The sequence below is a fragment of the Phasianus colchicus genome, chromosome 6 (genome assembly GCF_987193195.1).
Source record: "Phasianus colchicus chromosome 6, bPhaCol1.hap1.1, whole genome shotgun sequence".
Lineage (NCBI taxonomy): Eukaryota > Metazoa > Chordata > Aves > Galliformes > Phasianidae > Phasianus > Phasianus colchicus.
Window position 1 is genome coordinate 18,016,013 of NC_143441.1, and position 20,924 is coordinate 18,036,936.

A 20,924-nucleotide genomic window follows, 5' to 3' on the forward strand; every position below is an offset into this window, starting at 1 on the left:
CAAGCCAAGTTCTGAATGGCCACGCAGATTTTTTATGTGTGTGGCATTCAGGCTCTTTTTCATCACTGCCAAAAACACATAGCTAATGGTGGTGACTATGTTGAAAAAGTGTTTTGTAGATGAGAACTTGTTCTATTAAATAGTGCTATTGTGGGCTTTGCATCTGCTGTAATTTCCATAGAAATAAATAGGAGCATTACTTTCAGAGCAACCTTTGTAGTTATGGACACTGACTGAAACACCGAGGGCTTGCAGCTAACACGGATGGACATGAAAAGGAAAGCTGGAGACTTGAATAAATCAGCTAAGACCAAAGCGATTCCAGTTATCTGAAGAGCGGCTTTACAGAAGGGGATTTTTTTTCTGTACATCCAGAAGTTCTTAGTTATTTTCATGGTAGAGTTCTCTTAACAGCATTCACATTTGAAGATCTAATCAGAAGAAAAGAATGTTTTTCTACTGTTCAGAGATATCAGTGCGCTGGGTCGTAATGAGATCCTCACAAATTTGCAATGCCAAGAGCTCTGTGAGGAAAGTGCCAACTGCTGCGTGATATTTATGGCTGAATCAACCCTGGTAGGAAAAATGGTGGAGTTAATACATTCAGCACTAACATGACATTTTTCAAAATGATTCTGAATACAGTTACTAGAATCTATTTTAGAAACCTATTTCATTTTCCTATTATGTTTCCAAATCTCATCTCACCTAAGGAGGAAGTACCCAAAAAAAGCAGAAAAGATCGTGGTTTGACAGCACCTAAAATTGACAGCTTTGTAGACTGGTGGTAAAATGTTCCTCCACTCCAATTTCAATATTCAGCAACCTGAGCAGTAGAACAACTGCTGCCTGTGTTCTGCTGAGCAGCACACGATATTTTTACAATTCCTACTGCAGAAATATTTATCCAACTGGACTCCTGGCCCCAGGCTCTGATGGCATTCAGGCAAGATAGAAGGGAAGAGTGGTGCTTTCAGCACCAGGATATTCAGAAACACACCTGCAAGTGCCCAGCAAAAGCCACTTCCACATACTCCCCTTGGAAGGGGGACCTGCTGCATTGTCTGGATCCAGCAGCTCTTCCAGCTGTATGATACATTTAAAATACTGCATCAGGGAGATTTCAACATGAAATGTGGCGAAATCTGGGGAAAATTAAAATTACTTTTTTTTTTTTTTTTTTTTTTTAAGCCTCAGCAAATGCAACCTGGAATGATTTACAAAGAATTTCACATTATTTTTCTATGAGTAATAGAGTTGGCAAGGAAGAAGGGCTGATGTTATTTTGTAGCAGAAGCCACCTCTTGCAGTTTCTCAGGCACTGAATGAGTTTTATTCTTGTTTGTTATCCAAACCTACATGACCTATTAATGTTTTATGACTAGAAAGAGAGGTCAGTGATTGTTTGGCACCTGAGAACCAAGGATTGCCCTGGTGTGAGGAGTGAGAATGCAAGGAAGATGATTTGAAGCCACATTTTCATTTAGCGCTTCAAGTTAGGCAAAACTAAAGCCAAATAATCTATCCACATTTGCTTTGTGAAAGAGATAATGTTGCCATGAGAGTTAAAACAAGGAGAGAAACTGAGAAGACTGTCAGAAAATGAGAATACTGCCAAAGAAAATTCAAGAGAGAGTTGTAAGTTCTCAAGCAGACCAACAAATAAACAAACAAAGACTGAATATTAGTTGAGGGAAGCAAGATTTGATCATTTCCATACAGCTGTCTGGACAAACATTCAACTCTGTAAATTACTGACATAGAACAATGCTCATTATTAATTGCCTTAAATCATACCAGAGTGAAAAATGATACACACCAAAAACCCCACAAACCTAGGCACAGGCATTTTGAGAAATTCTTTTCCAAGTGGAAGCAGCATTTTGCAGAAGCTCACCACACAATGTTTATGATAAAGCCTAAAAATCTATAAACAGTGAGTAACTACAAAAACTTTAGTGTCACACAATAATTAACAGCAAAGATGCAAACAAACAGATGTATGAATTGCGAGAACAGCTCAGTTAAGCTGCCAAAAATAAATATCAACCCACGCACAGCAGAATAAAAACAGTGTGTTCAGTGGCAGATCTTTTTCAGCCCTTGGTAGCATTTCCTTGCCAGATATTTTGAAGCAGATGTTAATTTGTATTGTTTGAATTATTCCAGTGATCTTTTTCTAACAACTCTTAGGGTGGTTTTTTTTTGGTTTGTTTTTTTTTTTTTCTTTATTCTCTCTGTAAAACACCAGAATCAGCATAAAAGTTCTGTTAACTAAGGGGGAAAGCAGCCCAGAAGGGTCCTCTTTAAAACTAAGCTTTCAATGTAGATGTTGACAGTGCAAGTATTTTGCACTGAATACCCAATGTGCATTCCCCAGTGACTTCAATTGCAGAGTTGTTTCAAGTCTTCCTCTGTATTTTGTTAATTCAGTCCTTTCCCTGACTATCTTCAGCTTTTTGGTTTCTTTCTTTTTTTTTTTTCCTTTCTTTTTTTTTTCCTTTTTTTTTTTTTTTTAAATGTCACTCATCTGCTTTTCATTTGAAAATAAAGTATGACTTCACCTCCACAAAAACTTAATTTAAGATCAAAAGAGTTGGGGGGGAGGAGGAAGAGAAAGAAGGAAAAGAAGCATTTAAGCTGCACATCCAGTCCTTGGGTCCTGTTCTCTGGGACATCTGCGGAGCTGTGATAAAGGCACTGCAGAAAGATGGGCACTCCTGCTTACTGAGGCCTGCAAAGTAACCTGTGCTGCCCTAACAGGCCCAAGGATCACCACAACATCTTAATTGGCATTTTTAAATAAAACTGAGTTCAGTGTACCTGAACATAACAACCACAAATTCCCCTCAAAAGCGGTGCAGAAATCACATACACGGTGTATTTTTAATCAATTTTTTTATACCTTCTGTATTAGATATGATGGGGAAAATTGAATGGTGCAATAGCTCAAGGCCATGAAAATAGCAGCTCTGGATAAACTAAAGTTACTCTTTTCTTTAGAATACCCAATATATCTATGCCAGGTCAAAAATGGATCTTGAAAGACAATGTTAGCATGGTTACTAGAAAGAAGTGCCTTTGGAAGTTACCGTGTTGCACTCCCCAGGCCCTGTTAGGAAGCTGTTATTATCTGATTATAATGGCTAGATGAGCACTGTTACAATATCTTATCGCCTAAAAAATTCCTCCCCTTTTGGAGTAGTGAAAAGGGCACAGGAAGGCAAGCTTCAAGCTAACTTAACTACAAAGGAGAAGACTTCAGCAGCCTTAAAACTAAGTTTCACAGCAGCTTTTGCTCTGGGCTCTCTTCTGCTCCGAACCACGCAGGCTGCCCTGCCCAGTAACAGAAAAGCTGAGCTCACTCAGCACATTGCAGATACACAGCACTGTGGCTCTTGTTTCCAGTGTGTACAATTGCTCCAGAAAAACTACTTTTCCTCCCAGCACAAAAACTGAGCAGAATAACCTATTGTAATATGCTGCCTCCAACAACAATAATCTCAAATTGTTGCTGTAACAAAGAACACCACACAAACCACAACAAAAACCTGGATGAAATTTAAATGCCTATTTTTCTTACTCCAATGCATAGTACCCAGCAACCAGGCAGTCAGATGCTGCTCACAGATCTATTTACTCCTATGCATCAGGAAGGCAGCCAACCCATTTGCCTTTAACAATACAAAGTAATCAGTTCGATGATCAGCTATAAGCACATTCTTCCTCTGTAGATCAATCCAGCTATTTTATGTCACATTTTGTTCTGATTTTTCTCACCTGCAGGATAGATGTAAGCTACTGTATAAATGTTTTTATTAAACACAGGGATCCATTTCCCACCTGGTGATGTTAATGGTAGATCTGTTTGATTTAAATGAAGATGATTTAACTCAACCTGCAATACTCACAAAACATATTCATCTTACTGCAAAAACAATCATAAGGAAGGTTTAGATTTTTTTGTACATCCTCCTTAATTTCTCCAGAAAACAACTTCCAAACGTTTTCATTGGAGCTTCAAGGAGCTGTATTCTCACACTGCAGAGCTGAGTGAAGTCAAACAACGCAGTTCAGTCTGCCTCATCTTGATCAATCCTATTGAAGTAAAAAAAAATTATATAACATTACAGAAATCTACAAACTATTTTTAATGTGTGGGAGCAAGAAAACACCACAGACATCCGTGCATGATCAGAAGTGGGGAGAAGTGTTCATATCAAGGGTCAGCAGCTGCTCTGCAGCAAGGAAACACAGATCACACTACAGGCTCTGCCACTCATGGGGCCTTGGCCAAATCTCCTCATAGCCCTGCTCATGATGTTTTGGTTATTTAAAGCACAGGGTCTTTATGGAGGTGTCATTTCCCGCTGCTTGTGCAAATGCCTTAAGTGATAGGGCTCTAATTACATTAACAGGCAGGTATTACTGTAACATACACTGTGAGAAATGACCAATTGTACAGAAAATCTAGATTACTAAAATAGTACCTATTTCAACATATTTTTAAGAAAAATTCCCAGTGGGACTAGAAAGAAAGTTGTGTTTTCACAAACCAATAGTGTAAAAAAAAGAAAAAGAAAAAGAAAAAGAAAAAGAAAAAGAAAAAGAAAAAGAAAAAGAAAAAGAAAAAGAAAAAGAAAAAGAAAAAGAAAAAGAAAAAGAAAAAGAAAAAGAAAAAGAAAAAGAAAAAGAAAAAGAAAAAGAAAAAGAAAAAGAAAAAGAAAAAGAAAAAGAAAAAGAAGACTTGCTCCCCCATCTTCATTAAACATATTTATGTGTGTAAGCAACACAGTGCTGCTTTTATGAAAAAAGCTGCAAACTCATGTGTCCAATGCTGAATTTCACACTGGGCAAAACCAAAACGATGTATGCAGTCATTCATATGTACACAGTTATAGTGACTGCCAAATGCAAAATGCTGCACAAATACAGCTCTACTGTGCACTTCTAAAAGTCATGGAAACTGCCAACTCCCTACATATCTCTTATTGTTCAGAATGCACATTATCCCCACACAAACTCAGCCGTTTAAAGGGCTGTTAAACACAGAAGAGTCTGTTCTTGCTCTTCTACCCCTGAGCTTTTTATTTCACAGGAGAAAAGTCAAGCAGTGCAGCTCCATGGTGACCACTCTCCTGCCTCAATTCCTTAGCAGGAAAACAAAAACAAACCACTCAAACAAAAACAAGCAAACATGTATCTCCAGTCCCAGGACAGGGCAGCAGCTCCCTAATCTCAGTTCTCACTCAGCTCAGCAGTACCTTCAACCCCCTTCTGCTTGCAGCCTCCTCTCCATCATGGCACTTTTCCTCCCTCACCCCAGGCATTCTCCCAGCCACTGACATCTCTCCATCTTGTCATGCTGCTGCTCAGTTCTAGTGAACCCACGGCCTCTGCAATTCCCTGCATCTCTGGGATTAAGTTTCTAATATGTTTTGTGTGCTGAAATAGCAGCAATGTGGGGTGAATTTTACATAGGAAAAGGTTGTCAACACTAAGAAAACTGTCACACATTTTCTGCCCTCCAACTTATACAGCTCTACATAGATTTGCAGATCAACATGGCTGCTACCACAGAAACCTCATTCAGAGACAGGCTGTTTGAGCTTTCACACACACAGAACAAGTGGAACAGGAGTTGGAACCCAGAGTAAGAAAAAGCTCAATCTTCCCCTCTGTGCTGCCACAGCCTCTTGCAGGCCCAAGCAGTTTGGAGCCAGGTGCTCAGGAAGAAAAACAACACATCCTTCCACCCAGCTTCATCCTCTCCCGGCCCCACAGGAGAACACACTTGATCAGTTTACAAGGACGTCTCATTGTTCACGTTCTGAGACCTGAAGGAATGTTGTCTGCCAATACATTCCTGAAGGAAAGTCAGGTAGCAAAGGCTAGTTTTCCATTGGAATCTGCATATGGAGTCACACTGATAACTGCTCTGTGCCTGCTTGTTGACAGGGGATGAGGATGAAACCCAGGGTACCCCAGCCACACACCCAGATCCATCAGGCAGCACCATCAAGGCCTCCCTGCAGGACCCTGGGGATGATACAGACACCCCTGCAGGGCATGAGTGGGTGCGTGGTCACTGTACCACCAGCACCCTGTGAGAGGTTTGGGAGGGCGGGCAGCAGGCTCTGCACTTCTAGAGGCACCCTCTTCTCTACCGGTGCACAGAGGATGAGGCACTGAGGAAGCAGAGTGCAGAGACACTGCTTCATTGCACCAGGAAAGCTTAAAACCATCTTCTCCCACCTTCCACGAGGGCTACAGGTTTCCAAGCTTTGATCGTTTTAACTGACTGGCATGGTGTAACCTCACAGCATGCCATGGACTCAGCGAGGCCAAAGCAAAGATGCTTACACATTTGTGAACTGCAGAGACATTGACGCGTGTGGCTTTTTGAGCTTGCCCTCAAATGACAGTGTTGTGACATGGCTCCAGCAGACAGCAAGCTCTTCACATCTCCAAGCAGGGCAGAGGACCTGCACAGGGATGCTCCCTCACATCAGTGGGCAGTTAGTTGGGGTACTCACTTCACACTTGCCTTCTTGGAGGTCCCAAAGTAAGGGAACAACAACACCAACAACAAAAAACCAACAACACAGAAACACACTTTTCCCAGCCAACAGCTCAATTATTTTCAGCACCAAGAGCATTACTGGAGTGTTTCGCATCAGTGCTGCCAACCCGAGCGTGTCAGCTCGCTGTGCATCCAGGAATCGCCCTGACAGCCCCAGCGCGGCCTGCAGGAGCCCTGCGCGGAGCTCTGCACCGCACACACAGCGACGCCGCCACCGCAGTCACAGAGCCCCGTGGCAGCACAGCGCTGACCGCGCTCCGCACTCGCAGCGAGCGGACGGGTCGCGCCCCCCCCCGCGCCCAGAAGCGGGCTGCAGGTGTACGGACGGGCGCGGTGCGCAGGGCAGCGCGGGGCGGCAGCGACCAACGCCGGGCGGTGCGGGAGGCCGGGGCAGGGTGCGGCGAAAGGCAGGGCCCCGGCCGGGCGCTACGCGACGGCGGGGCCGCAACTTTCCCGAGGGCGGAGGCTGCACGGCAGCTCTCCCGAGGCACGGCGGCCGGTGCCGCCCGGGAGGCTCCGGGACCCACGGCAACGCCGGACCCGCCGCTTCCGCGGGGAGCGCCGGGCTGCAGCCGCGCCGCCTCCCGCCCTGGCCGGCCCGGCGCTGCCTTCCCCTCCTCCCCTCCCTCCGTCAATCCCCACCCTCCGTGGGCGGGTGGGCGCGCGCGGCCGGCTACCTTGCAAGCGGAGTAGACGCCCAGCTTCTCCAGCTTCTTGGCCCGCGGAGCCGCGCGCAGCTGCGCCTTCTTCCCGGCCGTGCGCGCCGAGCCGGGCCCCCCGGGGCTCTCGGCGGCATTACGGGCTGGACCCCCGGCGGCGGCGGCCGCCACCCCCCCGGCGGCCGGGGAGCCCTGCTGCGGCCCGCCGCCGCCCGCCGCCCCGGCCGCGGCCCCGCCGCCCGCCTCCGCCATGCCTGCGGCGCGGCGGCAGCCGCCCGTCCGGCCGGCCGGCGCGGTGCGCCCGGCCCTAGACCCTCCCCTTCGCCGCGCCGCCGCCGCCGGCTGCTCCCCGGGGGGGTGGGGGGGGGTGGGAGGAGGGCCCCGGCTCTCCGCGGGCGGCTCCTGTCCCGCCGGGCGGGGGGGAGCCGGCGCCCGCCTCCCGCCGCCGCGAAGCGCGGGGCTGCGCGGGGGCGGGCGGCGGCCGCAGGCGCCGAGTGCGGGCCCGGCCCCCGGGGCTGAGGAGCTCGGGGAAGGGGCGGCATCGCCGCTTCACCAGCAGAGCCCCCGCGCCTCCTTTACCCCTCGCAGGGCCACGGTTTATTTGACTTCAGCGGTGCTTTTCCACGCTGTGCGCTTTGCGGCTTGCTTTTCAACGGGTTTGTAGGTGATTTCCAAGTCAGCCTATACGTATCTGTCAGTTTCTTTTAAACGTAAAACTCAAAAGACCCGCTGCTCCATTCCCTGCATTGTCCAGGAACGTCTCCCTTAGTGTTGACAGCGGGCCATCCTCTGTCTGTTACCTTTCCATTGAAAGCAACAATTAAGCAAAAGATCCCACAGCAGTCACTGCGCTCAGCGCGCAGAAGTCCCGAGGAAGTTACGCTCTGTCGCACGTATGTAAAATCGCGGTCGAGCCGCGAGAAACCGCAGATGGCACTTCCACAGCGGGGCACCGCGGCTTTAAAGGTCGGGATTGAGGCTGGGCTCTGGTGTGCGATCCGCAGCTCTTTGATGTGTCAACCTCAGGCTGCAATACCGAGAGGAGGGGGGATCCCAGTGCGTAACGTGCGCTTGCAAAAAAAGCAGCTCCGGATTTGTGCACCTGCCCCGTCCCATCCCTTGCCCGGCGGTGAGCGGCCCCGGGAGGCTGCGGCGAAGCCCTGCGCTGGCGCGGTCCTCCCGGCAGCTGTGACAGCGACCCGTAAGATGGCTGCTGCCTTCCCCGCTGCGTTAAGACGGACTGTTAAGGTGGAGGAGCCGCTCCGCTCGGAGGCGACGGGAAACGCAACCCCTGGCTTAGCAGAGTATGAACAGGAATAAAAAGAATAAATAAATTCGCTTCTGTTAAATCTGAGAATTCTTTGTTGATACTGGAAGTGGTCGAATCGCGTTTTAGAATGACAAACAGCCGCTGTACGATAACAATTTAAGAACAATTTCCTCAGCCTCTCCGCTCGCGTTCCTTTATGTCGGCGACGTTTCCACTTTCCCCCCGGACCCGAAAACGAAACTGTTAGCGCGCAGTTTCACTTTCAGCTTTACCCCGCTCTGCGAACTTGACGACCGAGCAGATCCTCTGACACAATAGTCGGCTCCTACAGGCCGGGGGGCCGTTGTTGGACACGGGCTCCTGGACTTGACCGAGCTGCTGGAGCCGTTCCACAGCTCATGGTACTTATGCAACCCACTATCATTTGCACACCCATATACAAACTAATTCCCCACTTCAATTCTCAACACGCATTTACTATTTTTGCACAGTAGGGCAATTCCACCAATACGTGTTAGGCCCTTTGTGTCTGCAGCAGCACAGGCAAGTGTTCCCAGCATCATTCCCCAGGTGAACAACCTTAATCTTTTCACTCTACTCTCTTCATGGTTCTTAAAAGACCAATAACTTTTTACTTCCACTGAAATAAAACATTTCATGGTGTGTTTATGAGGGTCTATTGCAAAAACCACATTGCATGCAGATTAGTATAAAGACAAAACTCTATATTCCCATAGTTCCTCCTTGAAGCCACAAGAGTATGTCTGCCTTACACCACATCTCTACTTTTTGCCTTCTGCTCACCAGATAATCAGAGCATTAAGTCTACCAGAACAGTTAGCCTACCAGACTGTGGCTACGGATACAGTTACTATAGTAACATTTATAAACACCAATGTCACTACAAATGCAGTGTTGCCTGCTATCATGGAGAAGCAGCTTAAAAACAAAACACACTTAAACTGCAGATAGGTAAGTTCTCTTTTATATATATTTATATATATGTGTATATATATATAAATGATGACATCTATTTAATCATTGTTTCCATTCTAACTTGTGCTATTATGTTTTTTAAAACAAAGCAAGCCCCAAGGATTTGTCTTAAACTGTCCCAGGGACAGTTAAAATTTTGGCAAGGACTACCAAAGGTATGAGGAAAAGACCATTTGCCGGCCAGAAACACAGGGTATAACTTGGGCTGAACTGACTTGCAGTAGCTTCAAGAATATGATTTGTCCATAACAAGTTACACTACACAAGGAAAGCTGAAAAAATTGTGCTTTAACATATGACTGTTATACATGCATATACAGTTTCAAATATTTGAATTTTTCTGTTGATTGATTTCACAAGCAAGCACATCTTTATTTTCCATTTATAACATACACACAGCTCAACCTGAGCACAACGGAATGGCTGCAGTGCTTATTTTCAATCACTAAGTATGTAATACAAAGATACTAACTTAGAGTCAAACTCAATGCAATGTCTTAAAAATCCTTGCCACATTTTTTCAGCTTCCATCCTTTGGGGCATTTGAATGGGTTTGCTCAAGAGGAGCCAAGCCTGGAAGTAGCTCCTAGGAAGCACCAGTGGCAGCCAGGTGAGCCCAGCTGCCTCTTGCCCCGCTTGTGAGCTCAGTCAGTCAGCCCTGTGACTCTGGAAGGGCTGCTCATCTGCTCCACAGCCAGCCAGGAGCCAGGTGATGTCCACACCAACTCCCACACTCTTCAAGTTCCCTTCAACCTGGTGGTGCCCCAGGAAAGCTCTGCTCATAGTTGGGGTTCCCATCCCTCATCACATCCAGAGTATGCTACCACTGCCTGGACTCACAGTGAATACCAGACAAGTTTAAATGCAAAAGCTATACATTATTCCAGCTAAGGAGATAGCTGTATTCTTGATGCAACAAAAGAAGAAAATTAAAATGCAACTCAGGGCGAGGCTGATGCCTGCTTGTTACCTAGCTGTCATGCAGAGCTTTTGGGGCCTACCTTGAAATGACTCAACTAATAACAGCCTGATACAGATCAATCTGAGGAGCCTCCTTGCCCAGGGCCCAGCTTCACAAGCCCTCCAACCCCAGCTCCCAGCCCAAGCAGAGCCCTGTGCCCAACCCACACCTCTTCCTCCCTTCTTGCTCATGATGCGACTCCTCATTCTCCCACCAGTTTTATTCATGAATTCAATGCAAATAGAGAAAGGGGACCTCTTCCCTTCCAGTGAATTTCTCAGAGTATATAATCCAATTGTGTTCTTTCATTAGCACGTTCCTTGTGGGCGAAACAGCCTCCTCTTGGCCACCAGGCATTCTGAGCTGCTATCAATATTTTATGAGTCACTGGAAGTAGTAACAGCACATTTTTGTTCATTATACCGTATCTAGCATCTTGTCAACTGCCCATGGTGCTTGCTTGCAATTTTAATCACACAGGTTGCAAAACTTACCAGTAGACCTTTGTTAAAGAGAACGTCACATCCCAATTACTCTTTTTTTTTTTCTTCAAGGAAAAAAATAGAGAAAAAGAATGGAGAATATGTCACTGCAACAATCATGGCTGTTTGTGTTGCTAAAACTTCTCACCAGAGCTGAAGCACTTTGGTATTTTTATTCACTTCTTACCCAAAATGTACTTTCTGGGGCTGCAGTCAGTTTTGAAAGACCCAAACCAGGGTGAAGCTGGCAGCTGAGCTCACTTACCACAGGCAGTCTTTGCCCATGCAACATGAAACACACATGAACTAAGTTCAGAAGCTGCTTGCTGATGTTGCTTACTCATCTGTACAGCCTCACATTGTATTACAAGGTGGCAAGCTCTACCTTGCTTCATGCAGGCACAGGGTGTATCATCTATTTCTCCTTTACCTCCTCTTCCTTCCATCTCCCTATTTTCGGTTTACTCCATCCTCTAACATCCTTTTCTCTGCTACTCTGCTCCTCTCCTGTGAAGCAGAGAGCTCTGCAGCTTTCTGGGACCCTTTCCCCAACCACCCCACCAGGAGCAGGCCCACTGGCAGTGGTGGTATCACCCATCCCTGGTATCTTGACACAGCCTCAGCTGGCAGCAGGGCAGGGAAATCACGTGGCCTCACTCCTCCAAGCTGCACCCTTGATATCACACTGATCTAAACAGAAAAGCCACAAAGAGAAAAACCCTTTTATCTCTCTAAGATGATTACTACAGAAGGCCTCTGGTGGGTAACAAACTGGCACCTCCACCCCACCACAACAAATCCAGCTACCACCATCAGGTGCAAGATACCTGTGATAGAGAAAGTTTATTTAACTCCCACTTCAAAGGCCTGCCTCTTGGTGAAGAGCTGCCGCTATCCAGGAGGGCAGTTCTAAAAGAACCTAATGCAGGGAGCAGTTTCAAGCTGACATGATACCAGCAGGGCTGGAATCCCACAGTTCCAGTTTAGGACAACACTAAGAGGTGAGGTGGCTAATTACCTTAATTTATTCAATGATTATTTTAATTATTAATCACTTCCTTCTTTCTTGCCTATTATCAGGGCCAGTGCTGGGAGTGCTCCCAAGCCCCAGCACAGCATGTGACTCACTGGGTTCACCTCCATCACTTCCCACCTTTCACAACAGGGCTTCCTTGGAGCTATGCTGTTGCTGCTGGAGACAGTAAGTCAGGTGCTGTACTGACCTAGGCTGACTTACCTGGGAGAAGATGCATGGTTATTCCTGCAGATGGTTTTAGAGGCCCAGCTCTCCTAAAAGTGGAGGAAGGTGTAGGACTGGCTGCTTCGTCTTTTCAAATGAAGTGTTTTTAAGAGGCCTTATATGCATTCAATAAAGCCAAGAGCGTTTTCATGATAGATATTAGCTTGTGGCTGCTTTGGCTAAAGACCACATGAAAAAGAGACTAAGTAAATGTGTGGTCTGCTGGCAAGGCAGCATCTGTCAGGACAGGGTGTGGTTTGAAAAGCACCACGAGGTGGCACAGCCAAAACTACAGCTGCAGCAGCTGCTCACACTGGCTCCTGGGTGGGGACCTCACATCACACAATCCCAGTGATGCCAAGAGTCCCTGTCATGGCTATGCAGGTATGAGAAATTCACCTGTTCAGGGAGGATTGGCAGCAGAGCAGCCTGTTTATACACATTAGCTGGTAATATCATTACAAGCTCAGTGAAACAGTGACCTCCATGCAAATCATCTTTGCCTCCTCCTGTCACCCTCAGGCAGGCAGGCACCTTCCTGGCACAGCTCTCAGCATCCATGAGTTTTCTAAGGCCACTGACATATAGCTAGTAGTAACAATAATTCAAAGTTTATGAAGGAAGGAGTTTTCAGGTAGATATTAAGTTAATTGCTGACTGTGACAAAGGTAAGACAGGAAGAAGCATGTTCTGGGTGGAGACATGAATGACATGTCAGAAGGAGATGAGGACATGTGGGACTCATCTGGACACAAATCAGATCCTGGATCATTAAATCTCCATGAGTGACATCTTCACTACCTAAAAAAAGAAACAAAACACTTTGCAGAGCAAAACTGGAGGAAAAAGTCTCCTTGCTATATGAACAGCAAGCAGCTCGAAGTGCCAGAGCTACAGGGCGCTGCCCGAAATAAGGTTATTGAGATGATGGTGCTCTGTGTCACACAAGCCCATGGCCCCAGCTGTGTGCTCTGCCTCTGTTTGGCCACTCTCTTGCATATGGCAGTGGATGGGCAGGCAGAGCAGCAGGACAGCTTACCTCTGTAGGAGCCAGAGAGAGCTGGCCAAGAGGCTTTTAGCTGAAACACAAGAAGTAAAGAAAATATTTACCCTTGAAAACAAGTAATCTCAAAATATGCTTCCCTGCCCATTCTTCTTTTTTTTTTTTTTTTTTTTCTCCTCTGCTCTTCTATTTTTAGCTCAGAACATTAAACACTGCCAGGTTGGGGCCCCCTAAATAGGTACAGGGAAATTGCAGTGAGCTAAGAAGCCGTGTTTTCTCTTTCCCTCTCTGAGGCTACAAGAGCTTAAGCTTTCTATGTTGTAATGGCAATCTCACTGCTATCCTTTAAACCTATAGCAAAATATTTGCAAGTCTGCATCTGTTCCTGGTGAGAGAAAAGCAAGGAGAGAAGAAAATATAAACAAGTCTTTTTTCCTTCACAAAAGATCAAAGTGAATTTTTCCCTTTTTTTTTTATTGTTACCAGGTTTATAGACTGTAAAATATATATAGCATGCACAAACAATATAAATATACTATATAAAAATCTAACAAGGTAGCCGATCTTTTAATAATTTGAGCCAAATGATTGCAACTGAAGAGCTGCAGCATATCCTGTTATTCTACGTGAATTATTATAGATATTATTCTGGTTATTCATACTGTACTCAACTAGGATTGTTCTGGTTCTCTGAAATAGCGATTTGTTAGCACTCACACCTACTTACAGCAATATAAACAGTGTGAGTGTTAAGAGCTAAGTTTCCTGAAGCCAAACCAACATTTTGTTGAAAATTTTCAACTTCTTGTCTCTGATCCTAAAAGCTTTTATATATCAATTCATTTTATATGCAGTATATTTAATAGGTTGACAGAAAGCAGCTTACCAGATTTTCTGTATATATTAGCCCTAACCTTTCTTGGACAGGAATGCATCACTACCAGGACAACAGTGACAAGGCTTGTACAATTTCCCAGATTCAAATTCAGACTATGCAGAATAAAGAGAGCGATCTGTGTGAGACTGCCTTCTGCTGGCATCTTGAATGTGTACCTCCTTATTCTGCCACTGAAGTGGTATAGCATTTCTGAAGCGCCCTGATGCTCAAGTTCAGTAGACAGATGGACTTACCATAAACTGGTTCCACAGTAGATTGAGAGCTGTAGACACATGCAGGCTCACCTCTGTAAGGACAACATATACAATGGTGTGAAAAGGGTTTAAGTAGCTCTGCTAATATCTTAGCATTTATCACTCCCTGTAGAATAAATTTTCCTTTTTAAATTTTGTGATTGATCTGCCTCAGCTGCTCATAGGCACTTGATTTTTTAAGATTCTTACACCTCAGAGATGATGAACAGAAGGAGTGAGAAAGAAAAAAGCGTTCTTCCCAGCTAAAGTCCTAGAAGAGGGAACAGTTGCCAAATAACTACTTTAAGTGCAGCTGAAAAACTTGAAGCAGAATGAAGTTGCTGAACTTAAGTGAGGCCAAAGAAGAGGGTATGCACCATGGGAAGCTGACAAGATGCTAGAGACAGTATGTTTCCCAGAGATCTAAAAGCTCAAACACTGCTTGGTAATATTTTCCTTTTCCCTATACTTTCTTAATTCAGAAACTGACACTTTCAAAGTCCATTCTACATTAAAAGAAAATTCACATTGCTAAGTCTGGCTCTTGTAAGCAGAAAACCCCCAACAGAATATAATCCACGCAAATGTTATATATCTTGTGTGTCTATACACAATCTTACATTTTTTTCCAGTTACTCCTAAAGCACGAGATTTGATTAAAGAGAGATATCAATGCTACTGGCCCGCACAAAATTGTCAGTATTTTTCATCTTTAACTCTTAATTTTTAATATGCACTTACTCCACTATTATGTCTGGAAAGTGAGGATGTGGTACAGAAACCCTGATGAGAAACTACTTCATACATGCAGTATTAACAGCATGAAGGCACAGAGCTATGCATCAAGTCACAATGAGGAAACAGAAAACTGACTGAGACCTTAGGAGGTGTAAGGTAACAAACTGCATAATGCACTTTCTATGTCCAAAATTTTCTGTTCTTGAATTAGCTGCATTACTAAGTTTTAACAGTTTTTACACCTTTAACATCATTCAATTTATAAACACGTCACATATTACACAGTGATGTAGTATTTATCTAATACTGAAGTGAAAATTCATAGCACATTAAACTCCTTTATAGAATGACATGGGAGGAAAAATCACAGGACAAAGCAAGACCATCCAATGATGAACTCTGCGGAGATGAGGAAGATCATCTGGAAAAAATCATGATGGCATTTGAGAATGCAGATGCCACAGGCATTTCAATTCTCTGCTCAGTGTGTCAACAAGCAATATATCCACACCATTTTTTTAATCACAAAAAAACCCACAAAGCTCTAACTTCGTTGGGCTATGATAGGTCACAAACAAGAGTGGATGATAAAACACTTTTAGCTCAGAGACAGAAGCTAATTTCAAAATTAACTGAGCTTCCTAAGAATTCTGAAAGACATCGGCAGAAGATCAATATTTCATATGAATTTCTTATGGATGGTCATGCTTCTACATCATGTTGTGATCATGACAATACAAACAGTGTTAACACTCTCAAGGAAGTAAAAAATTCATCAATAAAAGCATTATCAATTAGTCAAGATAAAAATTCCATGTGGCGGAGAGACATAGAAGACAGATTTTTTGTAGTGGACAACTATGGAAGTAGGTCAGATACATGTTTTCTGGGACTAATTGATGGGCACGGTGGCATGACAGCTGCAGAAACAGTTGCAGCAGAGCTTCCACTTTTATTTCTTGACCAGCTTGCTCAAACAGATCCCTCCTACAAAATAACCAAGGAGGAAAGGCAAATTCTAGACTCTTTTGCCACAGTAATCACGGAAGACTACAGGGAAAAAGAGAGGATTTTCTCTAACAGACAGAACAAGACCCATAAGACAAATACTTACGAATGGATTCACAAAGCATACGCCAAGGCCTTCTGGAGAATGGACAGACTTTTACAGCTAGGAAGGAATGAGGTTTCCAGAGTTCGATGGAGTGGCTGCTCAGCTGTAACCTGTTTGATGGAAAGACTCCCCGGTGAAAACATGGATGACACTCAACACTTTGAAAACAGCTCGCAAAGTTCATTAACTAGGACAACTGAGGATGTTGCTGGGCTCCTGCACATTGCTAACATAGGTATGTACATTTCACACTGGATTTTTTTTCCTCTCTGCCCAGAAAAATAATTTAGTGGTTTACTGGCAGTAAATATTTGGAGATAAAAAGCTGGAATTGCTTTAACTTATCAATGTGAAGGAAACACAGTGAATATCCTGTAATTGATAACAGCATCAGGCAATAATATCAGGCTTATTGGATGAGAACCCTCAATATGGTAACTGAATTAAGGCAGTAAGTTTACTAACATGAGACACATGGCTGGACAGCATTCTGTTTATATGCAAGTGACCCATGTAAAAGAACTATTTAAAAATCAAGAGGAAGCTTAAGGTGTCAATCACTTTAAGACAAACACAAACATTCTAGATCTGATAAATCCCTAGTGTCAAAGAAACACATTTAAAAGCATTTTCTTCTCTTAGTCATTTGTTTCATTGAGTGCCACTTCATATTGCTACTGAAAAATGGGATCTGTAGGGATTATCTGAACTATCCATTTCAGAAATCAGTGATTTACTGCTGTCAAATCTATTCAGTCCTTCTTCCTTACAAAGGTCACCTTTCCATAATGTAGAAAATTATCAATTACAACAAGAAACGTTGTTATATTCCTAATGCCTCTCCTCCCAGATTTGCTGCAGGCAGCACACTAAAGCTCATGCAGTCCTTTACAATTCTAGTCATTACGTCTATCCACTTGGAAACTTGTTATCAGTCAAGTTCTTGTATACACCCATGACAGAAGATGCTTTCCCGCAAAGAAATACACAAGCAGAGTTTTTTGTTTTTGTTTTGTTTTTGTCTTTCAAAGCTGCCTGATGAATAGTTTCAAATGAAATGCTGTCTACAGTCTCAAGTATATTCCAGTCTCTGCTTGATTTATATCCCTAGCACTAATACTTTCATCTCATTCTCAAGGAGCATTATCAGGAAGCATGCTAACACTAATTTTCTATCAACAGGGGTACTTTTCTCCTCCTCAAATGAGTGTTTTCAGAAAGCTGCTATGACCTCTTCATATTTCTTCCTGTGAATTTTGATTGCAATTAATCAAGGTCAGAAATAAAAAGGAAAGGGATAATCTTTTAAGATACTTCATTTCTTTAGGATGCAAAAATATTATATTCCACATCCATATCCAACTCATCCAAGATTAAGAAATGATTCTAGTAATAATATGCAATTCTTTGCAAATCTGAGGATTCTATAAACCAACCTGAACATGCAATGACACTGAAAGACATTACCGTGCTCTACCCACCTTTCCTCACTATTCTGCCAACACTTGTTACTATATCCATGCTTTATCTCCAACAAGCACTTTTTCAGCCACCAGAACTTAACCATTACTGGTATCAAAACTGGTAGCTTAGCACCAGATCACATTATTCTTGCAAGAGATACAGTCACACATATAATGGTATATAAAAGCAACATACGTAAAGGTCAGTGTTTTCAGATTGAATAACTGCAAACGTACTGAGAAAAAAAATATCCTTTCCTCTCAGAGAAAGTTTTATGGTGGCTTCATTTACAGATACTGTAGACTTAAGCTCTGTAAATCAAGTTGATCAGAGATACTTCAAGCCTTTTACGACTTAAGTCCTCGCATTTGAACTACTTCTAAATATACATTTACTTAAACTAATGCATTAATTTCCCCCACCAAAGAAAAAAAAAAAGATTTTCACAACAATTTTTCCCCCCCCAGAATTGCGTTCTTACAGACAGAGCAGAAGACAGCAGCACTGCTTGCTGTATTTTGTCTCACAGTAATAGGTCACCTGGTTTTTGTTGTCTCTTCTGCTGTCTCTAGATTGCAGACAAACCTGCACCCAAAAAAACAATCTAGATTTTACTCTAGCAGAGAAACTTTTACACATGGGTTACATTATGCTCTTGACTAGGCTTTCAGTTGGGGTCTTACTCTGAGGGATCAAACAAGTTTTAGACAACCAGCTAGTTTTCTGCAGAAATCAGAGTACAGACAAGGGAGCAAGAGACAAATAACTTAAGGTGTTTACATTCTATAAACATCTGTATTCTTCAGTTGGATATTAAAAATCACCTAGAGAAATCTACCTTCACAGGGAAATACACTTGGAGCTATCCCCTAGAGTAGACAATGTCAGTACTTGCCAAGAAATACAACTGTATAAGCACTGCCTATAAACAGTTTTCATGCCCTCCTCTTGTCAGAAAATGCAAAAGAATGCACTGTGGCCAACTTAGCATTTGGAAGCTACAATCCCAGTCAATTTGTCTTTAGCACATCACTTTTTGTCCTTATACCAAAAGAGCAAAGACTCTCCTAAACACAAAAATTGCCTCCTCTCAGTGTAGCCACAAGGGATCTCAAACACTGCACACCTTGTTTCAGAGATGCTTTCCTTTATACCCTGCATTCAAATCTGACAAGGCTGATCAACTAGAGTGTTGCGATTTTTAATACTTTTTCCACTCTCACCATCTGGATTTCAATATAATTAAGTGAAAGAAAGTAGAAATTTCCTTTATTTCTACTAAAGGAAATAAATTAGTCCTGCTAAAAGTCCTGCTTGAGTACCTCAAAGAAGAGACTTAATGCATAGGGCTAAAGAACTGTAAACCCTAAATAACGTCCAAATTATTTTTTAGCTACTAGCTATTTTATAGTGCTTTAAGAACTCTGAACTTGCTTTCTGATGGGTTAATTCAGCCACAATGTTTTGAGAGCACGCTCTCTCCTAGAAAAGTACATGAGGAGTACTTGACACCATCCTTATGTACTCAGTTAAGAGCTTCAATTGCTTTTCAATTGCAACATTTCTATCAGACTGCATGTTAGGCCAATTTGAAATGTCACAGATTCCTCACAAAAGTTTAGCTGTAGTCAGAAAAACAAGGTTCTAGAACAGTCTTCTGAGTAGTGGGAGGAGAAAAAAATCCACAAAATCTTCCAGTAAAACAGAACAGTATTAATTTATAGTCATATTGCTGCCTACAATAGTAAAAATTGAACAATGATTTTTTTTCTCCTCCAGTCTTTAGCAAAGTACTGATCACTGATATTACAGCAATGTAAGAAAAAAAAATAATCAGTGGGCTACAGTTACAAAATATTTATTTTACTTTTAGGTAACATACATGCAGTTTTATGTAAAAACGGCAAGAGTTATCGCCTCTCAGAAGAGCACAGCACTTCCAATGTAAGGGAGAAAAAACGCATACTTCAGAATGGTGGAAACATCAGCACTAATGAATCAGATGGATTAGTAGAGGGTCACCTCAGAACTACAAGAGGTCTTGGATATCACGGAGATCCCACACTAAAAGGATCCGTTATACCTGTACCTCATAGCATCTCTGTCCAAATTGATGATTCTTGTCAATTCCTTATTTTAGCTTCTAATGGGCTTTGGGAGGTTTTGGATTACAATGAAGTATGTGCATTAACACTAACAACATTCACTCATTATCTGAGAATGTATGAATGCATTCAACAAAATGGCGCTTCTCTGTATAACTGCCAGTATTTGATACCCCTCTCTGAAGAGGAGTTAAGTTACTCAAAGGCTACGAATTATCAGCAAGTTGGAACAGAGATGCAGGACTCCAATATGGAGGTTTTTCTCCCTGACTCAAAAAGCAGCCTTACACATGGAAAGCCAAGATGTTCTAGCATGAGCTATTTGCAAAGTGAAAATGGAGTTGTTCCTAAGGAAACTAATGATCGCAAAAATCAAGCTGATCCAGAACTGACACTTTTCAGTAATGATGAGATAGGTCCAGAGAAAACAAAGATAAGACAGTCTGATTCTTGTACACAAGTCAGCTCTGAAGAAATGAAACAGTCAGAGGACAGAAAAGTTTATCTATGTAACAGTTCTCAGCCACATTCACAAACCACAGCACCAGAAGAAACAGATATTATCCATGCAACTAGTCCAAGTTACATCCATAAACAGCTGCCAAATAAACTGACAGTAAGGTCTAAAGACATGAAACAGACTCAAAATTGTACAAAAGCATATCTATCTATTTATGACTCAGATCCACAACTGGCTGAAAAAACAAATTCTAAGATATCACACGACAAGTCTGTAGGTTATACAGGCCACCAACTGCTGAAGACTACATTGCCAGTGGATTGTAAGACACCTACACATTTTGAAGAGGACACAAAAACAAACCTGTCCAGTTGTGAATCACAAATCACAGGAAAAGGTGGGGTCACTTCCAAGGCACTCTATGACAACGCAGCAAACTACATCAGTGAACAACTGGTAAAGGCTGCATTACGTGCAGGTTCAAGAGATAATATTACTATTTTGATTGTACTTCTAAATGGATGTGATAAGTTACCCAACTAACTCAACATTTAAAAGGTATCATACGACAAATGAAGTTCCACAGAACACACAGCACAAGCTTATATTTAGCTGTGTCATGAAGTTACTTGCAATCACCTTAAATGCTTACCCATATAGCAAATCAGACGTGCTCTCAAACTGTTCAAATGAAATAAATGCTTCTGAAACTCACAGT

The 20,924-nt window shown here is 43.1% G+C and overlaps 2 protein-coding genes and 1 long non-coding RNA gene across 3 annotated transcripts in view; 1 reads left to right on the forward strand and 2 right to left on the reverse strand.

Moving 5' to 3' along the window:
- KAT2B (lysine acetyltransferase 2B) overlaps nt 1–7,494 on the reverse strand; it is a 40,936-nt gene extending 33,442 nt beyond the window's left edge. The window contains exon 1 of the mRNA XM_031590214.2: nt 7,261–7,494. Within this exon, the coding sequence (XP_031446074.2) occupies nt 7,261–7,494 (234 nt within the window). The remainder of the gene's footprint in view (nt 1–7,260) is intronic.
- Nucleotides 7,495–9,020: 1,526 nt separating this feature from the next.
- PP2D1 (protein phosphatase 2C like domain containing 1) lies at nt 9,021–20,838 on the forward strand. The gene is made up of 3 exons (XM_031590210.2): nt 9,021–9,484; nt 15,409–16,412; nt 19,515–20,838. The coding sequence occupies exons 2-3, from the start codon at nt 15,410–15,412 to the stop codon at nt 20,747–20,749; spliced, it is 2,238 nt and encodes a 745-aa protein (XP_031446070.2). The 5' UTR covers nt 9,021–9,484; nt 15,409; the 3' UTR covers nt 20,750–20,838.
- Nucleotides 12,189–19,502, reverse strand: LOC149917467 (uncharacterized). Its single transcript, XR_016467724.1, has 3 exons — nt 18,123–19,502; nt 16,178–16,287; nt 12,189–14,378 (listed from the first exon to the last, which is right to left on the reverse strand). It is a non-coding gene; the product is annotated as an uncharacterized LOC149917467 (long non-coding RNA).
- Nucleotides 20,839–20,924: the final 86 nt, after the last annotated feature.